The following is a 26,258-nucleotide window of genomic DNA, read 5'->3' on the forward strand; positions in this document are numbered from 1 at the left end:
TTTTTTTTTTTTTTTTTTTTTAACAGGTTTGTCTCTGGGAAAGAAATCAAAAAGAAGAAGTGTCTTTTTGGGCTTCAGGTTCGAGCCCCGCCCCCACTGTCGTCGGATTCGTCGCCCCTCATCACCGAGCCGCCCATCAACATCTCCCACCGCAGAAGGTCAGCGTCTCATTTGGTCACAAAACTAAGAGCAATTTTTCAATCTGCCCGATTATGATTTTGAAATGGGCTCATAGTGGTCTATCTTGTTCACTGTGCGCCATTGGTAACTCGGACAACGTTGGATGTCAATCCCGCCGTCAATGAGAGGCTCTGTGAAAAGAAATTGTCAATCCGCATCTCATCTTCATGCTTGGGTGATTTACACCCAAAATGGGAAAATGTTTTTTTTTCTTCTCCCTCGAGGCCTGTCTACATCTCATTAGCATAGTAATGAATGTGTGTGTTGATGTTTTTTTGATTTGGTGCGTTTGCGTTTCAGCCCGCTGTCACTGCCGTGCCAGAGGAGGCTGTCCGGACCCGAGTCACGCAAATCAAAGCGCCGCATCATGGAGACGCAGGTCAGTGCCCGTGCTGTCCAAATAAGCCGTCAATCAGTCCGGCGCCGCTCGTTTTGCAGTCTAGGCGTGCGGCTCGCCGCCTCCCGCCGTGGCTCATGCTTGACGCTGCGTTCAAAACGCAGGACAAGTTCACACTGAATATTTATCGAATGACATGACAGAATAAAATACATCAGACTCACCAGAGAGGCGAGTGATTGACCGCTGTGGACATTTGTATTCATCAAGCGTTTACTGCTCGAGACAAATACATTTGTTTTTTTTCAGGAAGAAGGCATGGCACATTTTCTGTGTAAGCTGCAGGTGGATGGCAAGAGATGGTTTGAGCCAGAACTCGCCCAAACGTTGTTCAACTTGCATCATACACAGGGAATCTGCCTCTAACCTGTGTTCTGGGTTTTGGTCACGTGACGTTCACAACTTTTGCCGGCGGTACTCGCGATGTTAATTTTGGTCGCCGGCAGAGAGCAATATCACCCGACATGACAGTGCTTTAGGATTGATGAATTATCATGTTTGAGTCTTTAAGGGGTTTTCCATACTGCACTTGGCAGCCGCTCATGGACAACGGTGCCTGAGTGCCAGCATGCCCATATTTGGAAATGCCACCAGGAAGTAAACTCGAATTTAGATGAGAAGTAGACCGCATCTCAACAAAAACTATCTTTGATTGTTGCAAAGGAAATCCTTGTTGAATATTGGATGCACACTTACTGTAGGCGAACCGAGCCAGTGTTTTTTAATTTTTTTTAATTTTTTTTTTATGGTTGCTCATTATGGTCCAAGTATTTTTTTTTTTTTTAGGTGCTGCTTGGTGTAAAAAGTTTGAGAATCACTGCAATAGACTACGGGCAATAAGACAACCACCAAATTATTGGTGGTAAATGTAGATCAGCGTTTTTGATCACGTTTATGGCAACACGCCTCTGCTTTCAAGTCCACAGCGACATCAGATGTATCATTTCAAAGTGGGCCGCCAATATCCCGCTCATCAGTTGCAGCCGATTCCCGCCGACGACGCCACGCGTGTGGGCTCTTCTATTTTTACAAACGTGTCGTTAACTGCATTGATGGGCGTCACCGATGAAAGAATAGAGAAGTAAAAAATGATCAATGGGGGTTGACTGTCTACGCATTTAGTTGAACACAAGAGATTATGTTGAGGAGGAGTCGCGATCATGCTTTGTCTCTCATGTCCAGGCTTGTCCGGCCCCGGTTTCGTCCAACCCCATCGAGCTGCTGCCATGTTGCCACGGCTACATGGGAGGGGACAGCCTGTACGCCCCTGCCAAGCCCGAGGAGGAACTCCACCTGAGGTGACGCACCTTTTATCACGTTTTTTTAGCGGTCACGGGAGGGTTAAAGTGTCACTTGACCCGTTTGGTGCTGGACTGTACAACCTGGGATCATGTTACTGGTTCGAAAATATAAATCAAAACCTTACGCAGACACTTTTCCTTGGCAAGTTTTGAAGGGATTGCTGCAAAGGTCGATTGTGTAAGTCAAGTACAGTTTCAAAGTCAGACAAGAGCAAATTGAAATTGAGCCGAAAAGGGGAAAAAAAAAATGCTCATCCGTCATCTTTATTGGCCAAGTCTGCAGTAACAAGCAACTACGATAAACAAAGCCATGACATATAGAAATATTTTCCATAATGTCAGAGTACCATTGTGCACTAGTACCACACCCAATGACAGCTGTGCGACAATGTGCAGAGTCATCGAGCAGCGATAAATCCATCAATGGCGCAATGCAATACTAGCTGATGCAGATCAATTTTAAGTCACCAGTCGCAGCGATTGCAGTACAATTTAAGTGTGCAGTTGTGCAGAAAGTCCTTGACCCCTTTTTAAGTGTCTGGTGCTGTGGAATATTGATCAATGACAATTGTTCAAGTATGTAGAGAGCTGGGGCTCCAATGATCAGTGCGGTAACACTGTCCCACGGGGGTGTGCAGAAATGCAAAAAGTCACAATAGATTTCAGTCACTGTTTAGGGATTTAATGGCGAGAGGGCAGAAGCTGTTTGAATGTCTGCTGTTTTTGGTGTGCATGGTTTAAATCGCGCTTACCTGAAGGGATGGTGGAGGTGGTGGGCAAGGTGTGTGGTGGGGGGTCCAGTAGGATTTTCCGTTCCATTGTCTTGGTCCTCGCGGTGTCCTTGAGAGTGAGTCGGGCGGTACCAATGATGAATTGAGATCACTGAAGTCCAGTTGCTCAAGTTTGAGGTGAAAAACCTTTGAAAGGAACATAGAGTTCATCGATTCAGAAATTTTGACACAATGCCATTGATATTTTCAATAATTGTACAAATAAGTATGCAAAACACAAGAGAAATGAACACAGAAATAAAACATCCAGTGAAAGCCAGTCTGTTTCCAATAAATTGCAAAGTGCGAATCAGGTCACCCACTCCCGTCAATTTTTTCAGCATGGTCGCGAAATAAGTTCGACTCACTTTTTAATATTTTTTGCTGGGTTATTTAGAATTTTTTTTTTTAACATGAATCAGATATATATATTTTTTAACTTTTAACGATTACCACTCCATTTTATTATGAATTCCTTTTTTATGTTGATCACGTTTTAAAGGTCAAAGTAAACTTTCCTCCAAAATTATGAACTGTCAACATTCAAAAATGAAACTAAATGTTTGCCGTGTATACCAAAAGTGAAGAACGTGGTACAATGGCCCCTCGTTACTCATTGGAAATCGCAACCAGACCCTGGTCTGACTGCGCAGAGCATTAAATCCGTGTATCACTGACGACTGCTAAAATAGCGATGAAAATAAAAATGACAAAAACGCTGCTTTTCCTTTTACAGTTCTCCCCCGAAGCGGATGTACGCACTCTACCACACGGCACTCTCCCGAGGTCTCCATTCCTGCAACAGGTCTTTGCTCTTTTCTGCAGTATGATTATGTCACACTGTCCTAACTATTTTAGTCATGGGGGAATCTTATTCATCAATTAATTATAAAAATCTAGAGATTAATCAAGAATTAAAATAATAATAATCGACTCCTCCCCCAGCATGGACGATAGCTGCCGAGTAGCCCCGCCCTGCTTCCCGTACCAGCTGACCTCGGGCCAGCACCTGCAACCGGGACATAAGCAAGCAGAGGCCATCCTGCTACACGACTTGCCGCCATACCCGCAGGCAGACGCGCTCGGCGGGGGCGGCGACGGGACGGAAGACGGCCGGCTTCCCAGGAGTTGGAGCGGAGGCGAGGCGGTGAGAATCCTGGCCAGACGCGTGACGCCGGACGGGAAGGTGCAGTACCTAGTGGAGTGGGACAACGTGGGCTTGTACTGAACTCCACGCACTGACTGAAAGGCACGAAATAGGGAAGAAAAGGCGGCAAAATGCAGCGGGTTGCTGCCGCTTGGGTCGGTCCTATGTCCTCATGCGTTCCTGGGATGTTTGTACTCTTGCCTTTTGGAGATCGAGGCTCCTCCAGCCCAGCCGCTGACAGAGCACCGAGCGGGCAGATCCACTTTCAAGCTTTACAAAACGGCTACAAATACGTCAAAAGCTGATTCGTCCTTTCTTGTACAGTGGTGCCTTGAGCTATGAGTTGAATTTACGCCGTGACGACGTCATTGACACAAAACACTCGTATCTCAAACCATCTTTCAGACTTGAATCAGGTGCCAGCTGCCCCCGCCCCACCCTCTAAAAATCCAATAACAATTGTTGTCATGTCTTCTTTAACGGTAAAAATAACACTCTGTGACAGTGTACTTTCTAAAAACATGTCATGATGACATCATTTCATAGAATGGAAAGAACACCAGTTCAAGGTGTCCCCCGCCTCCTGCCCGTGGACAGCTGGGATAGGCTCCAGCACACCCCCGCGTCCCTTGTGAGGATAAGCGGATCGGAAAATGGATGGATGGATGAAAGAATTCAACTGTTTTTGTTGCACTTTGGCAGTATCCAGATAGATAGAAACTCTGAAATATTAGTCATTCTTTGCAAAGGATAAAGAATGTATGCCCGCGCATATTGCTATTATCTGTCTACATGTATTGCTTCACATATATTCATTGCTTTAAGGGTGTTAAAACCACCACATCAATGCTAGTCGCTAGCCCCTCTATGGCGTTTCCCATTCTGTGTTTGCTTTCAGGTCACCATTCTCCTTGCGTGCAGTCATGTGGTTGTTTTAACAACATGTTATCCACTCTTTGCTTTTTGTTTAGTTTCACAGTCAAAGTCAAGTTTCTGCTCACACTTCAAAACCAAAGCACACAAAACAAAACGGCCGAATGACAGCGTGTGTCTGAGAAAACTGGTAGGACAGATCTCTCATCTCACCCTGAAGTAATGGAAATGCTATTCATCTGTTCCAATTTCCACCCCCTCAAAATCCGCCCCCCCCAAAAAAAAAATTGTAATTTGATTTTTTTAACAATAAAATAGCACCCTATAATATTGTTCTTTCTAAAAACATTGTAATGACCTCATGTCATAGAACATCAAGAATGATGCCGTTTTTGTCACGTCAGTAGTAGAATACGTAGTACAGGGTCACTCTTTGTAGAGGATAAAGCATATATGCCTTGGAGTGTTAATTATTTTTGTTACTCCACCATTTGTATTCCAACATCCATTAGCCCGTCGATGGCATTTTGTATTTGTTGTCAACATTAAACTAACTAGACTCTTGAAAAGACACGTTAAATGTTTTTGCTCATGGCAAAGAAAAAAAATGAATACAACGATGTGAACAACGGCTCAGCCGGGTCACTTGTATCTCAAGGCACCTCTGGGTGATATAGAGTCACCAGCACCAAGTTTTCATAAGGTTGGCCACGGGAGAGCTCAGCTCAGGCTGAGGGGGGTTGCAATTTTCCACGGCGACAAGGGAACGCGCCGGCGTCCGTCGGGAACACAAGTATGACAAGTCGCAACTGGTGTAAATGCGAGGGCCGTGTGACTCTCCAATTTAAAAAAAAAAAAAAAAAAAAAGATCTCGGTGCAATCCGATTCAAGAATGGTTAGATTTTTTTTCCCGATATGGTACAGCGGAGTTGGAGAGTCTTCATGATCAAAATGCATGCGAGTACACAGCGTCAGTGGGCAATCGAGGCAGCCATTTGATATTGTGATTCAAAACAATACTTCAGCAAATTCGGAATGACTTGTAGCCTATAGACCTACCTGCGGATGGAATAGTGAAGCTGTAGACTCGGTGGCCAAAATGTACGAGAGTACGTTGTGCACGATGCGCACCGGATGGGGGCGATGGAATGTGATTAACTGAAGTGGATCCAACTCAAAATATACAACCACACTTTTAGATAAGCAAGAACATGTTGATTTCAGCACATTACAAAGTGAAATCTGTACTGACCCGTTCAGTCCAGTTATGTGGTGGCCCCAAGCCATCGGGCCATCGTTAATGTTGAAGCCGGTCTGCTTTTATTTTGGAAAATAGTGCTCAACATTTTGACCGATTTTCTGATGAATGTCAAAGACCAAACCAGTCATTGAATCACAATCAAGTGATGTTTGTGCCCTCTCTGCACTGTCAATTTGAAATCATTTCCTGGTATTGACTAAAAGGATGGAAATGTTTACTTTTTATCTGATTCATAGATTAATTGAAAAAAAAAAAGAAAATTAAAAGATTAATCGATTATTAAAATCTTTGGCAGCCCTAAAAAAACAACTTCAGTGAGAAAAAGGAAGTTGGTGACGGATTTTTTCGCCGCTCATCACACGAGTTTATGCCGCACCATTCCAGACCTCTAAATTTCGTAAACTGAGGACCTGCCTGCTAAAAATAAAACAAGTCACCTGGAGGTGGACAAATAGTCCTCTCATTGGATTATGTTCTGTAGAGATTGTAGCTTGCTTAACTAATATTTGATACATTTTTGTCATACGTTTACATTTAATCCAATGTATGTATGTATGTGTCTTTTATTATTATTATTATTATTATTATTATGATTAAAATTACGTAGCCACATTATACTGCTGTGGTATTTCTCCTGTAGTTGCAAAATCGTTCTTTGGGTTGGACCAATCAGATCGCCTTGCGATATAAGACAAACAAACCTCTTGACATTCCAAATGGACAACAAATATTTCGATTTTCAGGAAATTAATTTGATTTTTTTTCTTTATTTTTTTTTTGACACTGCTGCAGTCGATTTGGCAAATTTGGTCGACAAAACGCTGAAATCGGACGCAAAAGATTGCTGCCACACTTTTGTGGTGTTGCGGAAGTTTCTGATGGAAAACAGATAATTGGAACCTTAAGTATTCAATCAAGGACTGTCTATTTTTTGCATGTCACAAAGGGAGGGAGGGGCAGTTTTTTTTTTTTTTACGTTAAATTATTTCAATGTTTGTCATGAGAATAGTGTGGGTGAAAAGTTTCAGAGTTTCTATTTTCTACAAAAGCACTGTGTTTGATACGGCACATGCAATGATTGTTTATTTGAGTTTGGCAAGTTGCATCAGAGGAGACAAACAATGTATAAGTTGTTTTCTGTTGTGCCAACGCAGGAGACTGCTTCACACTTTTCAGCCCCTGAAGTGAGTTTGTAGCTTTGTATTAGGGACGCAAAAGGAGGGGGGGTTGCGACGGTGTGTAATGTACTTTAGTGTGTTTTCTAATGCTGTTTGTACCTGTCAAGTGCTCGTTTTAGGTTGTTCTCTCAAAAGGAGGAGGGAGGGAATAAAGACGCACATCTCGAATATTGAGAGCCGTCATTTTTGTGTGTGTTTTTTGGGGGGTTGTGGGGAGATGAGCGTGGAGGTGCTGCCAGCTACTGGTAGCGTATTTACGACGATTGTCAATACAATCCGGAAGAGAGAGGGAGGCCCTTACGAGTCGTCCAATTTACAGTATTTGTCATCAACATGCGTTTGTTTGGGGTTGCACCACAGATCTGGGTTTAGAGAAGGTTTCGTAGGCCGCTGGCTGCTTCTTTCTGAGGGGAGTAAACTCTCCTCCGAATATGGCACCAAGCCAAAGTTACTGAATGATCGTAGTTGCTCTTTTCTTTGGTTACTTTTCATATATATATATATGTACACACACACACGCGCGCGCGCGCACACACACACGCACACGCGCGCGCGCACACACTCTAGAGCTCGACGCTTTTTGAGTTCAACCTACATTGTGAAATGTGCTGTGTTTACTTTTTACCACTAAGTGGCGACAATTCTTCAACAAAAGCTCGATGCAGCATTTTCGTTCCCTCTGAAGACACACACGCACGCACGCACCATCTATCTGTCTATTCTCTATTTGTATAGCTCTCTCTATTTATACACACATATACATGTACAATTTAAAGAAATGACAGTTGCCAATCAAATGACATTTTGTGCTTGTCTCACCTCAAAGAAAAGAACGCCATTTTTGCTCTTCGGTTTCTTCCGTCAGATGCACATCCGGTTTTCAGTCAGGCACCAAAACGGAGGCAAGAATGAATAGTGCTGACTGTTTTCACTACTTTGAGGCTTTTCGTTGCCCGCACATAGAAAAGTACCTTCGAGCTTATTTGCTAACCGACAAAACGAAGTTTAAGAAGGAGGAATTGCCTTGGAGTAAGTAGGCTCCTTACACGAAACAATGCCATTGTTTGAATGTCACGGCAGCCCAGCTGAAGGCGCTTATGAGCTCCTCTGAACAAGAGTGAAAGGACTATCTTCCTCATCAGGTTAGCTTGTCCTTCATAGATGGGAAAGACCAAGCGCCATGGCTGGCTGTGCTTACAGTGGCACAACGGGAAGCTTGTTCACATTTTGTTGGTTACAGTCGACGGTCCTTCGCGGGCAGCCGCTTTTAAATCCCTGCACATGCGCAGTTGACTGCGTTATTCGGAATCCACTGGAATTCTAGGCAGGACATGCCCCGCTGTAAAATGATTGGCTGCGGGACACGCGCCACTGCTGTATGATTGGCTGCTGCATCCAGGTATGACATGACTTTCTGTTTTTTTTTTTGAATAATAAATTTGAATTATTTTATTGGTCTTCTCTTAAAGTTGACATGCAGATGAGAATGGTTTGCCTACATAAATGAAACTCAACTGTTCCATGTTTAAAATCTCTCTCTCTCTCTCTCTCTCTCTCTCTCTCTAATAAAAGCGCACATAGATCCAACTATTTAATGGTTTTCATGTGGCATGTTGAATAGTTAACTGTCTAGCTTCACCGTCAAATATACAAAAGAGAAGGTTACAGTAACATTTTGTCTAGCTGTCATTTAGCCAGTCAATGCCAGGCGAAGAGAATATCCTTCACAAAAACTGGCTGAATTTTTATGAAAAGACATACTGTGGAAGCATTTTGCTGCCAGCCCGCCACACCAAATACATTCTTCTTTTTTTTTAAGCTTACTTTTGTTATAATGTGATGAAGTTTGACACTACAACGTGCTGACTTTGACTTGAGCATTCGTTAAAACAAAACAAAGCAATTCCTTCCAGCAAGCCGAACAAACATACCAACATAGCGCTGCACCAGTGACATGAACTTGAAGGAATTACTTGTTTTGTTTTGCTAAATGCACCAGTCAGTCATCAAAATTTCACGGGAAATTACCATGGTAAAACGTTAAAATGTGAAATAAATCGCATTAAAACTTGACATGAATCACGTTAAACCGTGAAACTTATCACCCATTGGCACGGTCACGTGGTCACTTGTGGGTTTGCTGCCCTTCCCGCCTGGATGCAGCAACCAATCATAACACCGCGGGGCGTGTTCTGCCTGCAACTGCAGTGGGTTTCATCATAACGACAGTTAGCCCTCTCTCACTCTCACCCACTCATGCCCCCTCACCCCCCCTCTCCCTTACACACACATTCACTCACACGCACGTTTGTGCATCCTGCCTCCTCTTGATGCACCGGGAGGGAGCCACGCGCGCTTTCGCAAAGCGGCGGTGGATTGTTATCATTATCATTTTTATTATTATTATTCTTTTTGTTGTGATTATCATGATGCTTATTAGGATGCCGATGGTGATCACGGCGGACTATTGGCATCTTCACCATCATCATCGGCTCCCATAGGAAGGAGTACGCCGCCCGTGATTTTCCTTTAGATTCATTTCATTTCTGCATTTTTTTCTTCCTTTTTTTTTTTTTTTAGTACAGTGTTTGCTTTCCGGAACGCCGAGACCTGCCGCAACCTCCGTTCAATGCCGTTGGAACATGTCCTATGTTCCTATCCAAGGTTGGCTTTCTATCTTTCATTCTTCCTCTTCTTTTATTGCTGTGGACAATCATGCAGTTTCATGTTGTCACCCTCTGCGTCCTGTATTTTGCCCATCCTCCCTTCCCTTCCTTTCTTTTCCTTTCCCGTCCCTTCCTCCTCCTCCTTCCTCTCCATTCGTTCATCGGCTCTGGCTGACATGCCATCCATATGCGTTTGAACGCACCAGCCTAGCCGACAGGTGCGTGCATCCACGCGTACGTGCGCGCGCGCGCCAAAACGCAGCGTGGGTCCCATGCGGCATTTGTAGCCTAGTAGTGATGATGCGTTCAAGTGCTGCGGGTCCACTAATCCTCCCTCAATGACATTCCGTCGTGTTCCTAGAAGTACTTACTCCTCAAAAGTTTCTGTCGTCCTCCATGAGAGCAGTCCCAATACCTTTGTGTTTTTTTTTTTCTAAATGAGACATTTGCAAAAATCCACTTTTACTTTGGAATACATTGAGGAATATTCTTGTCGATTTTTCGACAAACTGAATTCAAACTGAATCATTATCCATTTATGGAAAAAAAAAATATTAGTCTGTTTAATCTGTTTGGAAAATATTGCATAGTACGCCTAAGCTGTAAATGGGATGTAGCTGCCTCAGAAGTGAACAAAGCTAACTACTCACCCTTCCTTGGCATCAATCAGCCACCAAGAAGTAGTTCGGGTAGTTAGCGAGTATAACAGCACTCCCTCATCAAACGATGCCAAAAAAGCAACAATCAAACAATAATTGGAAAAAAAAATGGCAACAAACTTTAATGCAGTCATTTTTAAAATCCACTTATTCGATTCATTAATGGGAGGAAGCGGTAGAATAATCAATTTCAAAAATATTCAGTTGAAGGAGGTCTGTAATGGATAATCAAAATAGTTGTCATTTAGTTTGATAATCGATCAGTTGCCGAGGAATCGATAAGATACTGCGCCTCTACTTGTGAAGAAAAAGAGCGCACTAGTACATGGACCTTAAGCATCCCGTGTGGCAAAGGTGAAAGGTCAAGATCACAAGTGTGACTAATGCAGGTCGTGAGTAGGTGCACTGCAGTAAGCCCCCCTTCGTCATCCACGGCTTGTTTTTGGGAAGGGGGGAATACCTCCTGGAGCACAATGGCCCGGTCCTGAGTCGGACTGATGAAGCGAGCCAAGCAAAGTTTGGGACTTTGCAGGCGCTGTGGGTGGCGTGAGGATGATGATGAGGATGAGGAAGAGACTGTGGGGATGCAAGACTGTTTGCGTGTGTGCATGAGTTCAGGAGTGGAGGTGGGCTGCATGTGAGCGTCAAAGGATTGCGAAGAATCTGTCGGTCAGCAGCTGACGCCAGCAAGGACCTGCGGGGCCTGCAGTGGTGGGAAATAGCCAAGTACAAATACTCGACTCGACTTTCCTACCCTCCTCAACTGGTTGACTGCCAGTACTTGTCAAAGCGGAGCCCTTCATATGGTCCAGCATTTGGAATAATCTTATAACTCAACTTTATTTTTAGAGCATCTTAAAAAAAAACAACCAAAGCTGCGTACAAAGTGCTCAGGCATATACCGGTAACCATCTAAAGGCAGTCAAAACATTAAATTCAGAACAAAAAGACAGGAAATACAATAAAACAATGCCGAGTCTCACGCTGAGAAGAAACCCAAACACGAGCAGAATATCGTCTTCACGAAATTATCCGCGGTAATCAGGGCGAGGTGCAGAATACTACATTTACGTGTACATTTTCATCGCGGCAGCGAGCTGTCGCGGTCAGTCATGCTACGTTCACACTGCAGGGCGTGATGCCCAATTTGGATTTTTTGGCATGAAATATTCTCGTTCCCGTTACAAAACAAACGTGAAATGAACTCGTCCGCGATACAGCGTGGCACCACGCGCACGAAGCACGACGTCGAATGACGTACGCAAAAGATGACGCCACGCGCCTTTGTTTATCGAAGTAAATATAAGACAACTTTTTTTATCATCTTACATCAACAGATGAGTGATGTGGAAGGTGGGAGAATTATTTGGGGAAAATTGAGGTGATGAATTTCTTTCTCTTTATTTCGTGGAGACGTCCAGTAAATGTGACGTCACGTAACGGAGACGTCTACTAAAGATGACGCCATGCCATTGCCCGGGGTAATCGACGAACTGTCTGTGAGCTTGTGCTTGTATTGATTATAATACTCTATGAAGTATGTTTCCAATAACCAGGTCAAGTGGCTAGCTTACACTTTAAATCTTGGCCTTAATATCACTTGTTCTGCCTCAAAACCATCGTTTGGTGAAATTTTAGTGAAAGTAACGAAAGTAAAATTTATGATTAAATAAATCTGCCCTTGAGGCGAATACTAACATTGATTATTTTTTAACCACGTTTTGATTTTGCATATAATAACCTAAAATAATTCGAATGACGTTGTACATTAATTGGCTTTATTAATGGTCATTGTAGGTCTTGTTCCCCCCCCCCAGCCTACGGAAAATCAACTTTCAAGGCGCGGAATCAAGATTTGCTCTCTGCAGAATCAGGATTTTCCCCGTGGAATCAACACTTTTTCTCTGCAGATTCCTGAAAACGATTTGTTTCAAGGCATCCTTACAATATGCATTCATAAAATGAGCTCATTTCGTTGTTCTCTCTTCTTTTTATTTATTTATTTTTTATTGTTGTAACCATGACTACCGAAGCCAGAGATATTTCCAGAAGCCTCACAAGTGCCTTCTTGAATAAATCTAAACGGGAAACATCAGACGTAGGCGACATCCATCGTGCTAGCGAATTAGCGTCCGAACATGTATGTCCAAGATGGCGGACGCCATGTGTACATGGTCATCTCCATGGTTTCAACAAGCTATTATGTAACACGCTTGCTGCACGGTGACTCAACATCCACGCAGCGCATACACTGTACATGGTGAGAAGAAGACGACAGCTGATTTTGCTGAAGGTGGGAGTGGGATGGATGTCGGTTGGGGTGCTGGGCATTCATCCGCGCTGCCGCCGCTATAGGGGGAGCGAAAAAGCGAGCGAGCGGCGTGATATGGCTGGTGCCCACGTTGCCTTGTGTGCTGTGTGGAGCCATTTGCAGTCTTGCCAAGTGGCAAGTGAACAGGCAGGCAGTGGGAGGCAGAAAACAGCTAGGCCGCAAGATTCCCACATTTCTTGCCTTGGTTGCCATCTCCTCGCCACTCACGCTCGCGCTGGTGCTCAAGCACCCCCCCCCCCCCACACACACACATGCGCGCAAGCGCACGTGATCCTCTCCCAGTGGTGGGCGCTCACTTTGCAACAGTACTTGTAGCTTCGGGCGACTGCACACTTCCAGCCAATCAGGCAATTTTCATCCTCCTTTTCGTACCTTTCTGACCACAAACATCAAACGGCCGATTATTTTTCGATATTTGTGGCTGAGGTGTAATAAGAGTGAATTAGTCCCTATAATTGGGTCAAAAACGGGTTGTTGGGGTCATGACTCCCAGAAGGGCTCTGACTGTCCAACAAGGAAGTGACCTTTAATGAAACAAAACATGTCCGATAGCTAATGTCGTTTTTTTGTTTTGTTTTGTTTGTTTTTCATAAAATTGGGTTACACGGAAAGCAAGTTGTATTTTCCAAAGCAAGATGCATCTTGGTGACTTTGGGAAATTTTCATTGCTCTCGCTTCCTTTTCGGAAACACTCAGGAATTATCGGTGCACATCCGCGTGTTCTTCTTGTTGGTTTTTGTGGGGTCACGTGTGATTATGCGGGATTTCTGCCTCGCGGGACTTTGTTTCGAGATCATGTGGTGGGATGGAATCTTAATGTGTACAACCAAAACTGTTCATCCCTAATTATCCCTCATGACGTGCCGCTAGTTTTTTTAATAATAATAATAATAATAATAATAATACATTTAATTTGAAGCGCCTTTCACAACACCCAAGGACACTTTACAGACGAGCAAACAATAAGACAAATAAAGAATGCGTATTTTAATGCACACGTGTCACAGAGTCACAATCGAAAGGGCTACATCTGTCTCACCAAATCATTTTAGGTGGCCCACGAAAGCAAACACTGTGTCTTTTTCATGTTTCATGCTAAATGGTATTCATCCCTTTCCTTTTTGTAGAAAAGCTACACCAAGATTTTCCTTCACTTTTAACAGATACTGAAAGCATTTTTTCGCCTATTCTCCTGTTAGCATAACGTGAGCATTGCTGAGCTAACCTAACATTACAAACAGTCTCGTTTCAAATTCACCTCAGACAAACAGCAGCATTTTTCTCTCCGCTTGGTCAGATCAAAACCCATTCCATCCAGCTTGAGTAAGCAAAACTCGACTGTTGTGATCTGCGCACATTGACACATTTATTCATCTTGGAAGAGTGGCATGTCTTTTAGTTACTACTTATGTTTTTGCATAGTTGCCAGCTGTTTTATTGCCTGTTTGTTGAGTTGGACGAAACCCTGCGGCGAATACAGAAATGCCGCGAGTAATTAAAACCACCAGAAAAAGGTTGACAATTACTGCGACAAGACAAGCACTACTTGTGTCTATATGAAGCTGCTCAACTGGCTGCAATTTATCATGACGGCTTCATGTAACAGAGTTGAGGTTAGCATGTTGGTGTGACCCTCGGCAGCCATTCCAGTTTCTCCTGCGGCCCCTTTGGAAAGTTCATTGCCCGCCCCTGTTGACCAGTTCGGCTTGTAAATGTAGGTCAGTGTTTGTGATGGCCAGCAGAAAATTTTGGCCTCACTGGTCCTGACCCACCACCACTGAGTGCGCCCCCTCTTTTCTCATTTAAAGTAGTATGACTGGCAGTGGCGGCAAGCTTGGGATGTGCGCCTTCAACGGGGAGTCAAATGACCTCATCCACTTCTTAATAGCACCATAACATAGCAAAATGTGGTGCAAAAACAGAGTTCAACTCTGTGTGGCATTTCAAGAAGAAACCTTTTCCTTGAAACGTGTGCCTTGAAAATCAATTTGTAATCATATCCGACATGCTCCTCCCTTGTCAAATCAATCTTTGATGCGCATTTTTAGCTCAACCAATCAGAGGGGTAAACATAGCAGTCCAAGCAATGAGAGAACGTGAAAAGGCCGACGTCACTCGCCACTTTTGTGATCTGAATTCAGATGTGTGTGTGTGTTTTTGCGTTCGATGCCAACACTTGCAATTGAGAAGGCCTTGGGCAGATGACTTTTACATGACAACACACAGAAGCTGAAATGTGATTAGACAAAAAAAACAAAAAACAAAAAACAAATATAACAGCAGACACCCTCCACCCGTGCGATGTGCGGGGCCGCCCTGCAGCCCTCCACCCGCCGCCGCGTGCCAAGAGCTGTTATCTGTCAGCGCGCGGCTGTCAAAGTCATTTTCATCACAGGCCACATTGTGCTTGTGCTTTCCCTCAGAGGGCCATTAGGATGCTGGAAATCATATCAATGGAGAATCCACTCATCATGTGATCACATCGCCACCATTGCACTGCATTTGATTGCTATTACGGTAAACCTCAGCGATGGCGCGATTCATTGATCGCGCCCCCTAATTCATCTCAGCAAACGTTTAATTTTTTTTTTGTATCGAGTCTTAAAGTGTTATTTAAAATTCTTTTATACTGATTAGATGCATGCACACATAAGCAAAATCAGTGTAGTACCACTTTGTGCCACAACTTGCAGAGCAGCGCTGAGCTCAACTGGAAGACACGCAGCGTAATGAACAATAAGAAGTGGCAGAGAAGGTCCCTAACACATCTCCATTATTTTCGCAAGCAGTGCATCGTTCCCACATAACAGAGAGATTATATGCATGTGAGGCTTGTTGTATGTTTTAATTGTATGTGTTGCTGCACCTTCGTTGTTTGAAGGTTTGGAATCACTGTAGCATCTAATTTCAGTCAGCCACGCTGTAATGCGTCACATTATATTTTAGCATTAAACTAGCAGATTTTGGTTTGGGTTGAACGTTTTGGTGTTTCACTAAACAATGTTGGACTCGTTGACTGGCATCTATTTTCAACACAGTTCTCCACATTCTAGCGTATTTGGACTGGTTTGTCAAGACCCTCAGAATATTTTACTCACTGATAATGTAAACACTGAGCCCAACCGCATAAAGAGTAGATTCACTTCTTTTTCCAGAAAAAAGTCTGATTATTCTTCAGTCCGCTCTTTAGTTCTTTGAGCATGGGTTGTGTCGAACACAAATACTGGTTTCTGGCTAAAAAGCCGAGAAAATTAGTTTGCTATATAGAGACATCCATTAGTTATTGCAGTGGTTTATAAAGTTGAATTTGACAGACGAGCCAGGGGCGAGACCTCCTGTTTCTTGCACCTGCTGAAAAACGTGCTTGACACATATCTTGGTCGGTGGCAGTCAACGCTTGGATTGTACTTGACAAATGCCACCGTCCCTGGGAGTCAGTGAGTTAATTCTCTTCTGTTTTCAGTTTTAAAGTTAACTTCAACTGCGAGTGACAAATCCAAAACAGCTAGCAGGTGGCTGAGGAGCGTATGAAGACCTCTGATTGGTGACGTGATTTCTGCCTAATCATTACCAGGGTGCTGCTGGTTCTTTGTCACCGTGTGCGGCATTAATTTTTTTCTTTCTTTTTTCTTTCCTTTTTTCCCATTTTTACTTTGCCGCGTTTCGGCTGACTGCCTCATCCAATTCTGTGCCAAAGTTGGACTTGACAATGCGCTGTGAAAGCCTCGGGTTTCACTCTCGGCTGAAATTCACTCCCAGCACACACAAAAAAAAAAGTCAGGATGAACCAATCGGAGCACAGTGAAACCGGGATAATGATGCCGCCTTGATACAGTTGCTTAATCAGGTTTGCCAGCATGATGTCATCCAATCGCTCCTTTCCAGTCAAAAGTGTGACCAGTCACAAAAACAAGCAAAACCGTTGTGGTCCAAAGGAAACAGTCTGTCTATCTATCTATCTATCTATCTATCTATCTATCTATCTATCTATCTATCTATCTATCTATCTATCTATCTATCATGCTAACTAGCTAGCTAGCTAGATGGATAGATGGATAGATGGCTAGATCGATCCACAGAGATGTCGGACCGGCAAATTACAGTATGTGCAGCTCTCGTCTGGGTGGCCGTTGTCACTTTTGCTGTAAGATATATATCAGTTAAAAAAAAAAGTTTGCACATCAGGACTGGCTTATCTGACTCATTTTGATTGCGGCTCGGCCTGTGCAGTCAAGTGAGTCATTGCAGAAAGATTCACTCTTTGGAAACTAAAACTTGCGCACTGAAGAAATTCAGAAGCACAGCAACTTTTGAATATTTTCAGAAACGTTTATTTATCATTTAATTGGATAAAAATCTAATTTTGAATCAAAGTTTATTGTTTGAGACCCTGGATTAGACAATGATGAATTGAAAGATAGATAGGGTGGATGATGGGCGAATTCGATGGATGCACTTGCATTAGTCCGTTTATCGGTGCAGCGTGTGCTCTGATGCGGACTTTGTATCAATCTATCGTGGTGAAGAAGGAGCTGAACCAAAAGGCAAAGCTCTCGATTTATACCGGTCGATCTACGTTCTCACCCTCACCCACGGTCATGAATTATGGGTCGTGCCTGAAAGAACGACATCCCACATACAAGCGGCCGAAATGAAATTCCTCCGCTGGGTGTCCGGGCTCTCCCTTAAAGATAAGGTGAGAAGCTCGGTCATCCGCGAGGGGCTCAGAGTCAAGCCGCTTCTACTTCACGTTGAGAGGAGCCAGATGAGGTGGCTCGGGTATCTGCTTAAAATGCTTTCTGGACGCCTCCCTGGTGAGGTGTTCTGGGCATGCGCCACCAGTAGGAAGCCCCAGGGAGGACCCAGGACACGCTGGAGAAACTATGTCTCCTGACTGGCTTGGGGACGCCTTGGGATCCTCTGGGATGAAGTGGCTGGGGAGAGGGAAGTCTAGCCTTCCCTGCTAAAGCTGTTGCCCCCGCGACCTTAACGGCCATGTCATTGTTTGTCACGTAGCGTAGCCGGGTGTGTGCGCCCGGGCGCATCTGCCTGATTACTTGTGTATTCATGCGCCATCTACTCGTGATTTAAAAAAAAAAAAATGTCCACTACTGCACTACCTATTCCACATTGACAGATTGTGCCGCAAAACATATTTGCATCTAATCCCCACCCCACTTCCTCCCCTTCACGAGTGAAGGGTGTGCAGGCCCCACGGTTAATGCGCGCTGATGATCCTCCACGGGAAGTGACAGCCCGCTGATGGGACGGCGTGTAGTCATGAATATCCAACAACGCCTGAGTGGTGGCTGCTTCATTTCTCCGAGGACGGCTTATCGGCGTGTTGTTGCCGAACTATACAGATGTAGCATGGGTGCCCAATGCAATTTCTGACCGCCACATCATTTTTGTGGTCCACAAAAGCAGCACAAATGAGCGGGGGCCACAATTAATCGATTAATCGGCAAATAACCGATAATTATCCAACAACTATTGCGATGATTGATTGATCATTTACTGTATGGCACTCGTTGACCTTCAAATTGTCCAAATCCTCTTATTTCGATCCCTCAACAGGAAACATTCTCCGATTTCTGTGGTCCTCCATGAGAGCAGACTGATTATGTTTGTCCTTCATCAAAACAAGACATTTGCAAACATCAGCTTGGACTTTGGCAAACATCGGTTTTGCTGATTCTGCAATCTAAGGATATTTGCTGGTGAGAGGCTGAAATGTGGGCCGTTGTCAGTTAAACTAGGTCGCTAAACAATTCATCAATCATCAAAATAGGTGTTAATTAATTTGTTCATGGTTTAGGTGTGTTAATTGATATATTCATTCTTGAATGATGGATCTTTGTTCATCTCCTTTTTCATGTCAGTCTCGTATACGGACAGGCGGGATGAAATGAAGCGTTGCACCTACGTTATACTCTTCAGTATTTAATGGAATGATGAGCGGATTCTACGTTTATTAGGGTTGTAACAATACAGTATCTGTTGGATTTTTCTGGGACTTTAAGAGGGGCGGGGCTGCCACTGACAGGTGACCGTTCGCATGACGTTTAAAAAGCGGCATCACAGTTTGTTTCAATTGAAAATCACCTACTTCGTCGTCAGCGTGGCCCCAAATGGTAAGCTACGTTGTGTCTGCATTTCTTTGTCAAATCTGTAGTTATCTTTTAGATTCAATGATGCTTGCTTGCTTCGTCTGTCTGCTTTGCTTTGCTAACTGTGATTGCGATGGAGCAATCACAGTTAGTTGCTGTTCGCAATCGGCAGTTTAAACAACGTGGGCAAAAGTAAAGTCTTGCAATTACAGTGGTGACTTTGCTTCGTGTTATTTTTTTATTGCAGTGTTGCCATGTCATGTTTGTCCGGCTTCAATGGAAAGTTTAAGTGGTAAATTTGCGTTACGGCGGGAGTTAATAGTACCGGCGCTCCACTTCCGGGTTTGGCCGCTGGGATTTGTAGTCCTTTTGTTCGTTTCCACTTGTATGGTTTCTTATGTTTAGACCAGTGGTTCTTAACCTTGTTTGAGGTACCGAACCCAACCAGTGAAAAATAAAAATATGATTTTTTTTTTTTTACAAATCCAATACAATAAAAAATGCATTTATCAAAAACAGAAACAAGTAAATACAAATTCAAGACATAAGTCTGTTTTTTTAAAATTGTATGGTAGAGGCTCTGTTGAACCCCTGAGATTGATTCACCGAACCCCAAGTGTTCGATCGAACCCAGGTTAAGAACCACTGGTTTAGACAATGAATAATAATACATCATGTAAAATCATGGTTGATAAAATGATGAATTATTAAAGTTATTGTTAAGATGAAGGTATTAAGTTAATGAATTCATGTCAATTCTATACATGTACATTGTGATGCATGAAGATGGATGCATTTATGTATACTTTAGATTATTCACTGCGAGTAATCCTTCCATGCTGACTGACGATCCGTATTCAGAGGGCTGTGAAAAACGGGAATAACTGAACAATATCAAAATGTCCAAATTCGTTATTATCACGAAATGAACCTCCCGATCCTATAATTCTCTCAATATTGAAAAGCTGATGATATTGAAAAAGAAAAGCAAATATTGTTCTACATAATAACGTGATAATGTGCTGCTTTTAATATCGTGACATGATAACCACGATAATGGCGGCAATTTTAAGAGTGTAAAATCACAATTTTGTCATTATCATGACATCTCAAACATTTCTAGGATTTTTACAGTCGTAAAATCATAACTATGATGTGGCCCGCCAAGAAAATGAGTTTCACCACCCCTCAGCTACAAACTAGGGTGTCCATATTTAAATAACAACAACAATCATGCTTAATGTCTGTGACTTGATTTGGACCGTTGAGTTTGGAGATTCAATCAATCTTTTGTTGTTTAATGGCTGGCTTTAGGGAAAACTAATGAGCCCAATTTCATGAGGCATAAAGGCAATCATGTGCCGTGACACCATTTTGCAGAACCCAAGGCTTGAAGAACGACTTCGCTGCACGACGTCCAAGCAAAGTCCAAATGATTTTCATGCGGACGCCTGAGAAAACGTGCTTGATGGTGATTCACGAGTGCCACAACTTGCGAGCCATCGCTTGGTCCTTTGCTTTTGCTAGCCCAACGTGGAGTTGGGAGTGAGCTTTAGATATGGTGAAAAGCAGCCAAACATAGAAATACAATATGACAACACTCACAAGGAGCATGGAGCCGACGATATCGGTTGGGCTCAAAGTTTCATATGGTGCAGTAGAGGGGCAATCATGAAATCCCCTGTATGACATTCTAGTTTTCATTCAAAGGCCTTCCTAAAACGTGATCCGGTTGTCTCGTTTCCCATCGAAATCTACATAGAGTGAAATTGATGTTGCCTTGCCAGGAGCTCTGCACCTCTCAACCTCGGATCTTACAAGTGGAATCAACACTGCTAAGGAGCATAAATTCCACAGATCTCTTTTCAAATATAGGGAGTGCAAGTGAAATGAGGTCAAAAAGAAAGAACTACTCCAATCAGGTCCACTGATAGCTAGCAGCTCCAAAGTATTTGCACTTGGCTCCTTCCCACCAGCGTTATTTGCGCTCGTCCTTTGATCAGTGACAGGCTCCCTAAGATGTCAGGTGCGCATTTTGGAAGCGCTTTGAATTTGCGCGAGTCTAAAAAGGCACGGGCGAGTGGCTTCAGACACCGGCTAATTTTGCAAGCACGGCTGGCAGCGACTTGCAGACGGAGGCCTGAAAAGCACGCGGCTCATTTTTTAATGAAAATACTCATCGCCCGTGAAGTGTATCTCAACCCCATCACTGATTACGTGTATAATTAATCTGAGTGCACGGCATTTGTACAAGATAACGGTAATTATTGAGGACGCTCCCAAAAGCTTTTTTGAATGCAATGCAATTGCATTGAAAGGGGATGTCAAAAAACACACAGGGTCTGCTCTCAAGCCACTTGAACTCTTTATGATCTATGTCTTACTTTGTGCGAAGGTTTAGAATTATCCCAGCGTCGTCGCTAATTTCCTTAAGCCTCTCTATGGAATATTATTTTAGCATTTAGCGAGTGAACTTTTATTACGTGGTTTTGTTGAACACTTTGGTGTTTCAATATACAGTGCCCGATTGCCTTTGGTTTCATGCCTCGGCTTTACCGGAAACCTCAACTGGGAGTGACAAATAACTTGAAGCAAGCACGCTGTGCCTCTTATTTGCAGAAAGAACCATGCGAGCATGAACATGAGCTCAGGATTTTTTTTTTTTTTTTTTTTTTTTTGTCTTTTAAAATTTCACTCCCGTGGTATTTTGTGCTTTGAGATACCACCACGGTGTTCTTTTCCCTTCCATGTTTGAAATGTGTCTCTCACCTCAAGAGTTTAATGCTTGGGGAAGCCACGACTACTTCTAGTCTGTCGTAAAACAAGCTGTACTGTAAATATACTCTCATTAGAGCTGTCGTACCGAAGCTGCCCTACTATTGTCCATATTGCATCCTGTGGCAGCACTTTCCAAAATTTTTAAGCCATGCACCCGCTTCAAACTCTCCACGGGGTGACAAGAATCCATGAGCAATTTGGACGCTGTATATGCTGATTCATGGTTTTGCTTCAGAGTTGAGCTGGAGAGTCTGTCCGCTGTGATGACTGCTGCATCTCTCTGGCTGCTTAAAACACACGGCAAAGTTAGTCTTGTATTAATTTCACGTCAGCTTTTTGTTTGAACCCGCTCTTGTTGTCCCTCGAGCCAGTTGTTTTGCCAGACAGTCCTGGGGCAGTGTGATAAGGCGCCAAAGTTTCTGCGACAACCCTTTGGGTAATAAGGCAATGACACAGTTTCTTAGTCTATCTCTGGATTCAGGACGCCTGACTATAATTGTTCTTTATCTCTTCGGGATGACCTGGCTCGGCCTGCTTTCCGGCAGTGCGGTGAAGCCAAAACATACAAACAAGGAGTCAATGAGTCAGGCTCCGTCAAGTGTCATGTAATACACTTAGTAAGTGACCCAAGGCCAAACATGAGCTTGGTAAAAAAAATTGGCTTTCAAAGATATTTTCACACAGCAAGGTAGGCCTGCCTTTCATGTGAAGACCCACCAAAAAGTCTCATGAAGCCATTCCTTGAAAAGCAAGGCACAGAACGTCAGCCATTTTGGTTTGAAGGGGATAGTGTACATTTTGTTTTTTAACATTCATCCCCTGACGCCTATTTCACTGAGCAATATTGAATTTAGTAGCCATTTCTATCACGAAAGGAGCCACAAGAAGTTTCAAAAAGCCATACCTGGAAAATGCAGGAAAGACACAGGAGGTCTGTCATTTTGATTCAAAGCCAACTTTTTAGTGGCAATGTTGTCCTTTTTTAAGGGGTCTTTTGAATGATTTGAAAATGTATCTCCAGAAGCCAGTTTCATTGAGCACCATGAAATTTAGTAGACATGTCTGTCATGAGTAGACCCACCAAAAAGTTTTGAGTAGCCGTGCACAAAAATTCCCAGGAAGTCAGTCATTTTGATTCAAAGCCACCATTTTCAGTCCCTTTTCCAGGGCATCCTTCAAGGAATAGCAATCAAATATTGTCTTTTTGTACATTCAGCTCCTGAAGCCAGCTCCACTGAGCAAAATGAAAATTACGGTAGTAGCCATGTGTATCATGAGTCGACCCTCCAAAAATTAAAAGAAAGTCTCAGGAAACCATGCCTCAAAAGACACAGCACGCCAAGTCAGATTTATTGACATAGCCCTTAATTACAAAAGTGTCTCAAAGGGCTTCACACATACAAATGGCTTCCGCTGATGTCAAGGCCCAGGAAGTCTGCCATTTTGGCTGTTTCTGGGAAAGAAAAAGTGTTGTTTAAACTTTTTGAGTGAGATTGAGCTTGCTGGTGGCCCGGTGGTCGACTGGTTAGCGCGTTGATCGTACAGTGAAGAATTCGTGGGTTTTCTTTGGGTAGTCCGGTTTCCTCCCACATTCCAAAAACATGCTTGGCAGGCTGATTGAACAGTCAAAATTGTCCCTAGGTGTGAGTGTGAGTGCGGATGGTCGTTCGTCTCTTGTGTGCCCTGCGATTGGCTGGCAACCGGTTCGTGGTGTCCCCCGCCTACTGCCCTGGGACAGCTGGGATAGGCTCCGGCATGCCCTGCAACCCTTGTCAGGATGAAGCGGAGCAGAAAATGGATGGATGGATGGGTTCAAAGTGCTACCAAATTTAAGGCACGGATGCTTGAAAGAAGGGTGATCCTAAATTGCCAAACAGTTGAGTTTGAAATGTTATTCATCATGGTTAAACTTTACCCTTGGGAGGAGACGCAAAGCCAAAATAAATCAATATTGAAGACGTCTTATTCCGAATCAGTCTCACACACTGAACCTGTGAGGTTGTATTGCTCATTATTGTAGGCAACATCCAACAAAACTAGTCAAGCGCGCATTGCATCACATTGGAATGCAAGCCGTGTTCTTGCGGGAGCAGCACGCTGGCTCGCCGAAGTGGATAAAGCGTAAAGGCGACTGCCGGATTTCCCGCTGCTACATCCGGGCGGCGGCGGGTAAAACAGTTGGATTACGGGGGAAAATGTCAACAGCCGTGGTGAAGGGCTCTCAGTGCACATTTGAACACTGCAGTCTCACCGCGTAATGCCGGGCTGGGGTTACAGCATTGCAAAGTTCAATTAGCGGTGAGGTCGAGCTTACTGTATCCATTGTTGTCCTAGTCCAAGGCGACGCTGATGAGAAGAGCAGCTCAGGCACACGAAGGGGACAACGAAGACCAAAGTGGCCCCAATAAACCTTTCCTGCTGCTTCATGCTTGCGCTTTCTCAAGCATGAATGTGTTGTTTATGATCGCTGGAGAAGGTTATTGTGTGTCGCCTTCGGCACCTCCATCAAGTCCTATTATTGGTGGCAAATGACTCCAGCGGAGCGTTTACAGGGCTGTGATTTAAGGTATGGCCAAGTCTGTGAGCCCATCTCTCCTCATGCACAGCTGCTTTTAAAAAAAAATAAAAAAAAAACAGAAAATACCCACTCTTTGATATTTCTCAATACGGAGTCATCTGTCTGTCGAGTATATGAGGTTCAAATTGGACGGCTGCCGGATAAAAAGTACGTCTTCTTTTGAAGAACCTTCGATGGCCAAAATGACCTTAAAATGGCCATTTCAAACCAAAATGACAGACCTACCATGTCTTTTCAGGAATGGCTTCTTGAGACTTCTCGGTGTGTGTTTTCCCATGTTTTGCGTTCTGAATATGTCCTGTTATTTGGCAAATCGTCGAACATGGCCGCCATGCGCTACGGCCACGTAATGATGGAAAGTCAAAGTGCTCGCCATTTAACGTCGGCCAAGTCTCAAGTTATATGTGGTTGAATTTGGTAGCAATCAGAAAATGATAACCGGACTAGTTTGCTTTTGAAGGGCCACTGGAAATGGCCAAACTGACCCTTAAATGGCTACTTGAAACCAAAAGAGCAGACTTGCTGTGACATATCGAAAGTGGTGTCTTGAGACTTTTTTTTTTTTTTTCCTCGGCCTGCCAAGTCAAGTCAGGTCAAGTCAAATTTATTTATATAGCCCTGTCTTGTGTTCTATGTGTTGTATTGTGTTATTTTTGTTATTTTGACTTCAAAATGGGACCGCGAGAGTGGCTGCCTTTCCAGCAGCTCCTATATTTTGTTGTTCTACTTCTTCCTTTCATAACTTTGCTGCTGTGAATTGGGAATTTCTCCATTGCGAGACTACTAAAGGTTTTCTTCTTCTTCTTCTTCTTCTTAAACACATATCAGTCTCAAAGGGCTTCACATGCCCACAGGTGACAAATACTAACAATATTGCTATATTTCATCTTGATCAACGAAACTAGTTTTGAGGGCTGAGCCAAGTCAGCCTAAAATCTCCCCTTTGAACCAAAATGGCTGACTGACTGTCGTTCCAGGGATGGCTTCATGAGGAATTTACAAATGATTATTATGTCTACCAACATTTTATGCTGCTAAATGAAACAAGCTTTGGGGAAAAAAAACAAGTGCGTTGCTACCAAACCAAAATGTCCTTTTCAAAACCAATAATTCCTGAGCGTTTCAGGCAACACAATGCTTTTTTTGTGGGTCTACTCATGACCCCTACTAAATTTTATATTTATAAGTCAAATCGGCTTTCAGGGACTGATTTGTTCAAAAAATAAAATAAAAAAATAATCAGGTTTAAAAAAAAAAAAGCCTGAATCAGCCACTTTCAGCCAAAACAGCTGGCGTACTGTGAATTTCAGACATAGCTTGTTTTTTATTTTTATTTTTTGTACACCAAAATTTCATGCTGCTAAGTGAAACTGGTTTTCAGGGCTAAATTGAAAACAACAACATAAAAAAAAAATGTCCACTTAAAACTAAAGTGGCGGGCTTCTGGTTTCTTTTCGGGCATATTATCTTGAGAATTTTTTTTTTGACAGGTCTACTCAAGGTAGATTCACCAATCAAATTTCATGTTGCTAAGTGAGGTTGGGGGGGAGGGGTTGGTGGGCTCAATTCTCCAAAAGGCTTGAGCGAGTACCTATATGGCGTTGGGTGTGTGTAGCAAAACGTCCCAACAGGCACGTTGAGAACGCGAGGCAGCACAGGTGAGCCGCCGCTGCCGTTTGAAAAGCTTTCATGAGCTGCTACGCGAGGCCACGTCGTGCTGATATTAAATTTAGACGCCACAAGAGGTGTAGCGGTATGATGAGGCAACATGAAAGGCGGCGGAAGGTGTCAAAGAACCGACCGGCGCTTCGCAGCCAAGTAGAGCAAAATCGCTACCACACATCAAAGATCTCTCTCTCTCTCTCTCTCTCTCTCTCTCTCTCTCTCTCTCTCTCTCTCTCTCTCTCACACACAATTATTACTCATCAGTGTCCCCCTTTTTCAATGTGAGCGATTACTATGTTTCTTGTAGTGGACAGGACAATCGTGTTGCTACTGACAGTGTCACACTAAAACTAACTGACGCGA

At 43.5% G+C, this 26,258-nt stretch overlaps 2 protein-coding genes across 14 annotated transcripts in view; both read left to right on the plus strand.

The window, feature by feature from the left end:
• The window catches only part of phf1 (PHD finger protein 1), a 12,701-nt gene extending 8,382 nt beyond the window's left edge, over window positions 1-4,319 (plus strand). For all 3 annotated transcript variants that reach the window (XM_019863897.1, XM_019863896.1, XM_019863898.1), the window contains 5 exons: window positions 27-158; window positions 481-559; window positions 1,760-1,875; window positions 3,385-3,453; window positions 3,594-4,319. In XM_019863897.1, the coding sequence (XP_019719456.1) occupies window positions 27-158; window positions 481-559; window positions 1,760-1,875; window positions 3,385-3,453; window positions 3,594-3,876 (679 nt within the window). In that variant the 3' untranslated portion in view covers window positions 3,877-4,319. The remainder of the gene's footprint in view (window positions 1-26; window positions 159-480; window positions 560-1,759; window positions 1,876-3,384; window positions 3,454-3,593) is intronic.
• A 5,089-nt stretch (window positions 4,320-9,408) lies between these two features.
• Window positions 9,409-26,258, plus strand: part of syngap1b (synaptic Ras GTPase activating protein 1b) — a 76,853-nt gene continuing 60,003 nt past the window's right edge. For 10 of the 11 annotated variants that reach the window (XM_019863725.1, XM_019863728.1, XM_019863736.1 and 7 more), the window contains exon 1: window positions 18,781-18,898. In XM_019863725.1, the coding sequence (XP_019719284.1) occupies window positions 18,823-18,898 (76 nt within the window). In that variant the 5' untranslated portion in view covers window positions 18,781-18,822. Of the gene's footprint in view, window positions 9,772-18,780; window positions 18,899-26,258 lie in introns of those variants that run through there. The other variant, XM_019863727.1, reaches the window with a different exon arrangement.

This window comes from Hippocampus comes, unplaced genomic scaffold, assembly GCF_001891065.2.
Source record: "Hippocampus comes isolate QL1 unplaced genomic scaffold, H_comes_QL1_v1.1 scaffold249, whole genome shotgun sequence".
NCBI lineage: Eukaryota > Metazoa > Chordata > Actinopteri > Syngnathiformes > Syngnathidae > Hippocampus > Hippocampus comes.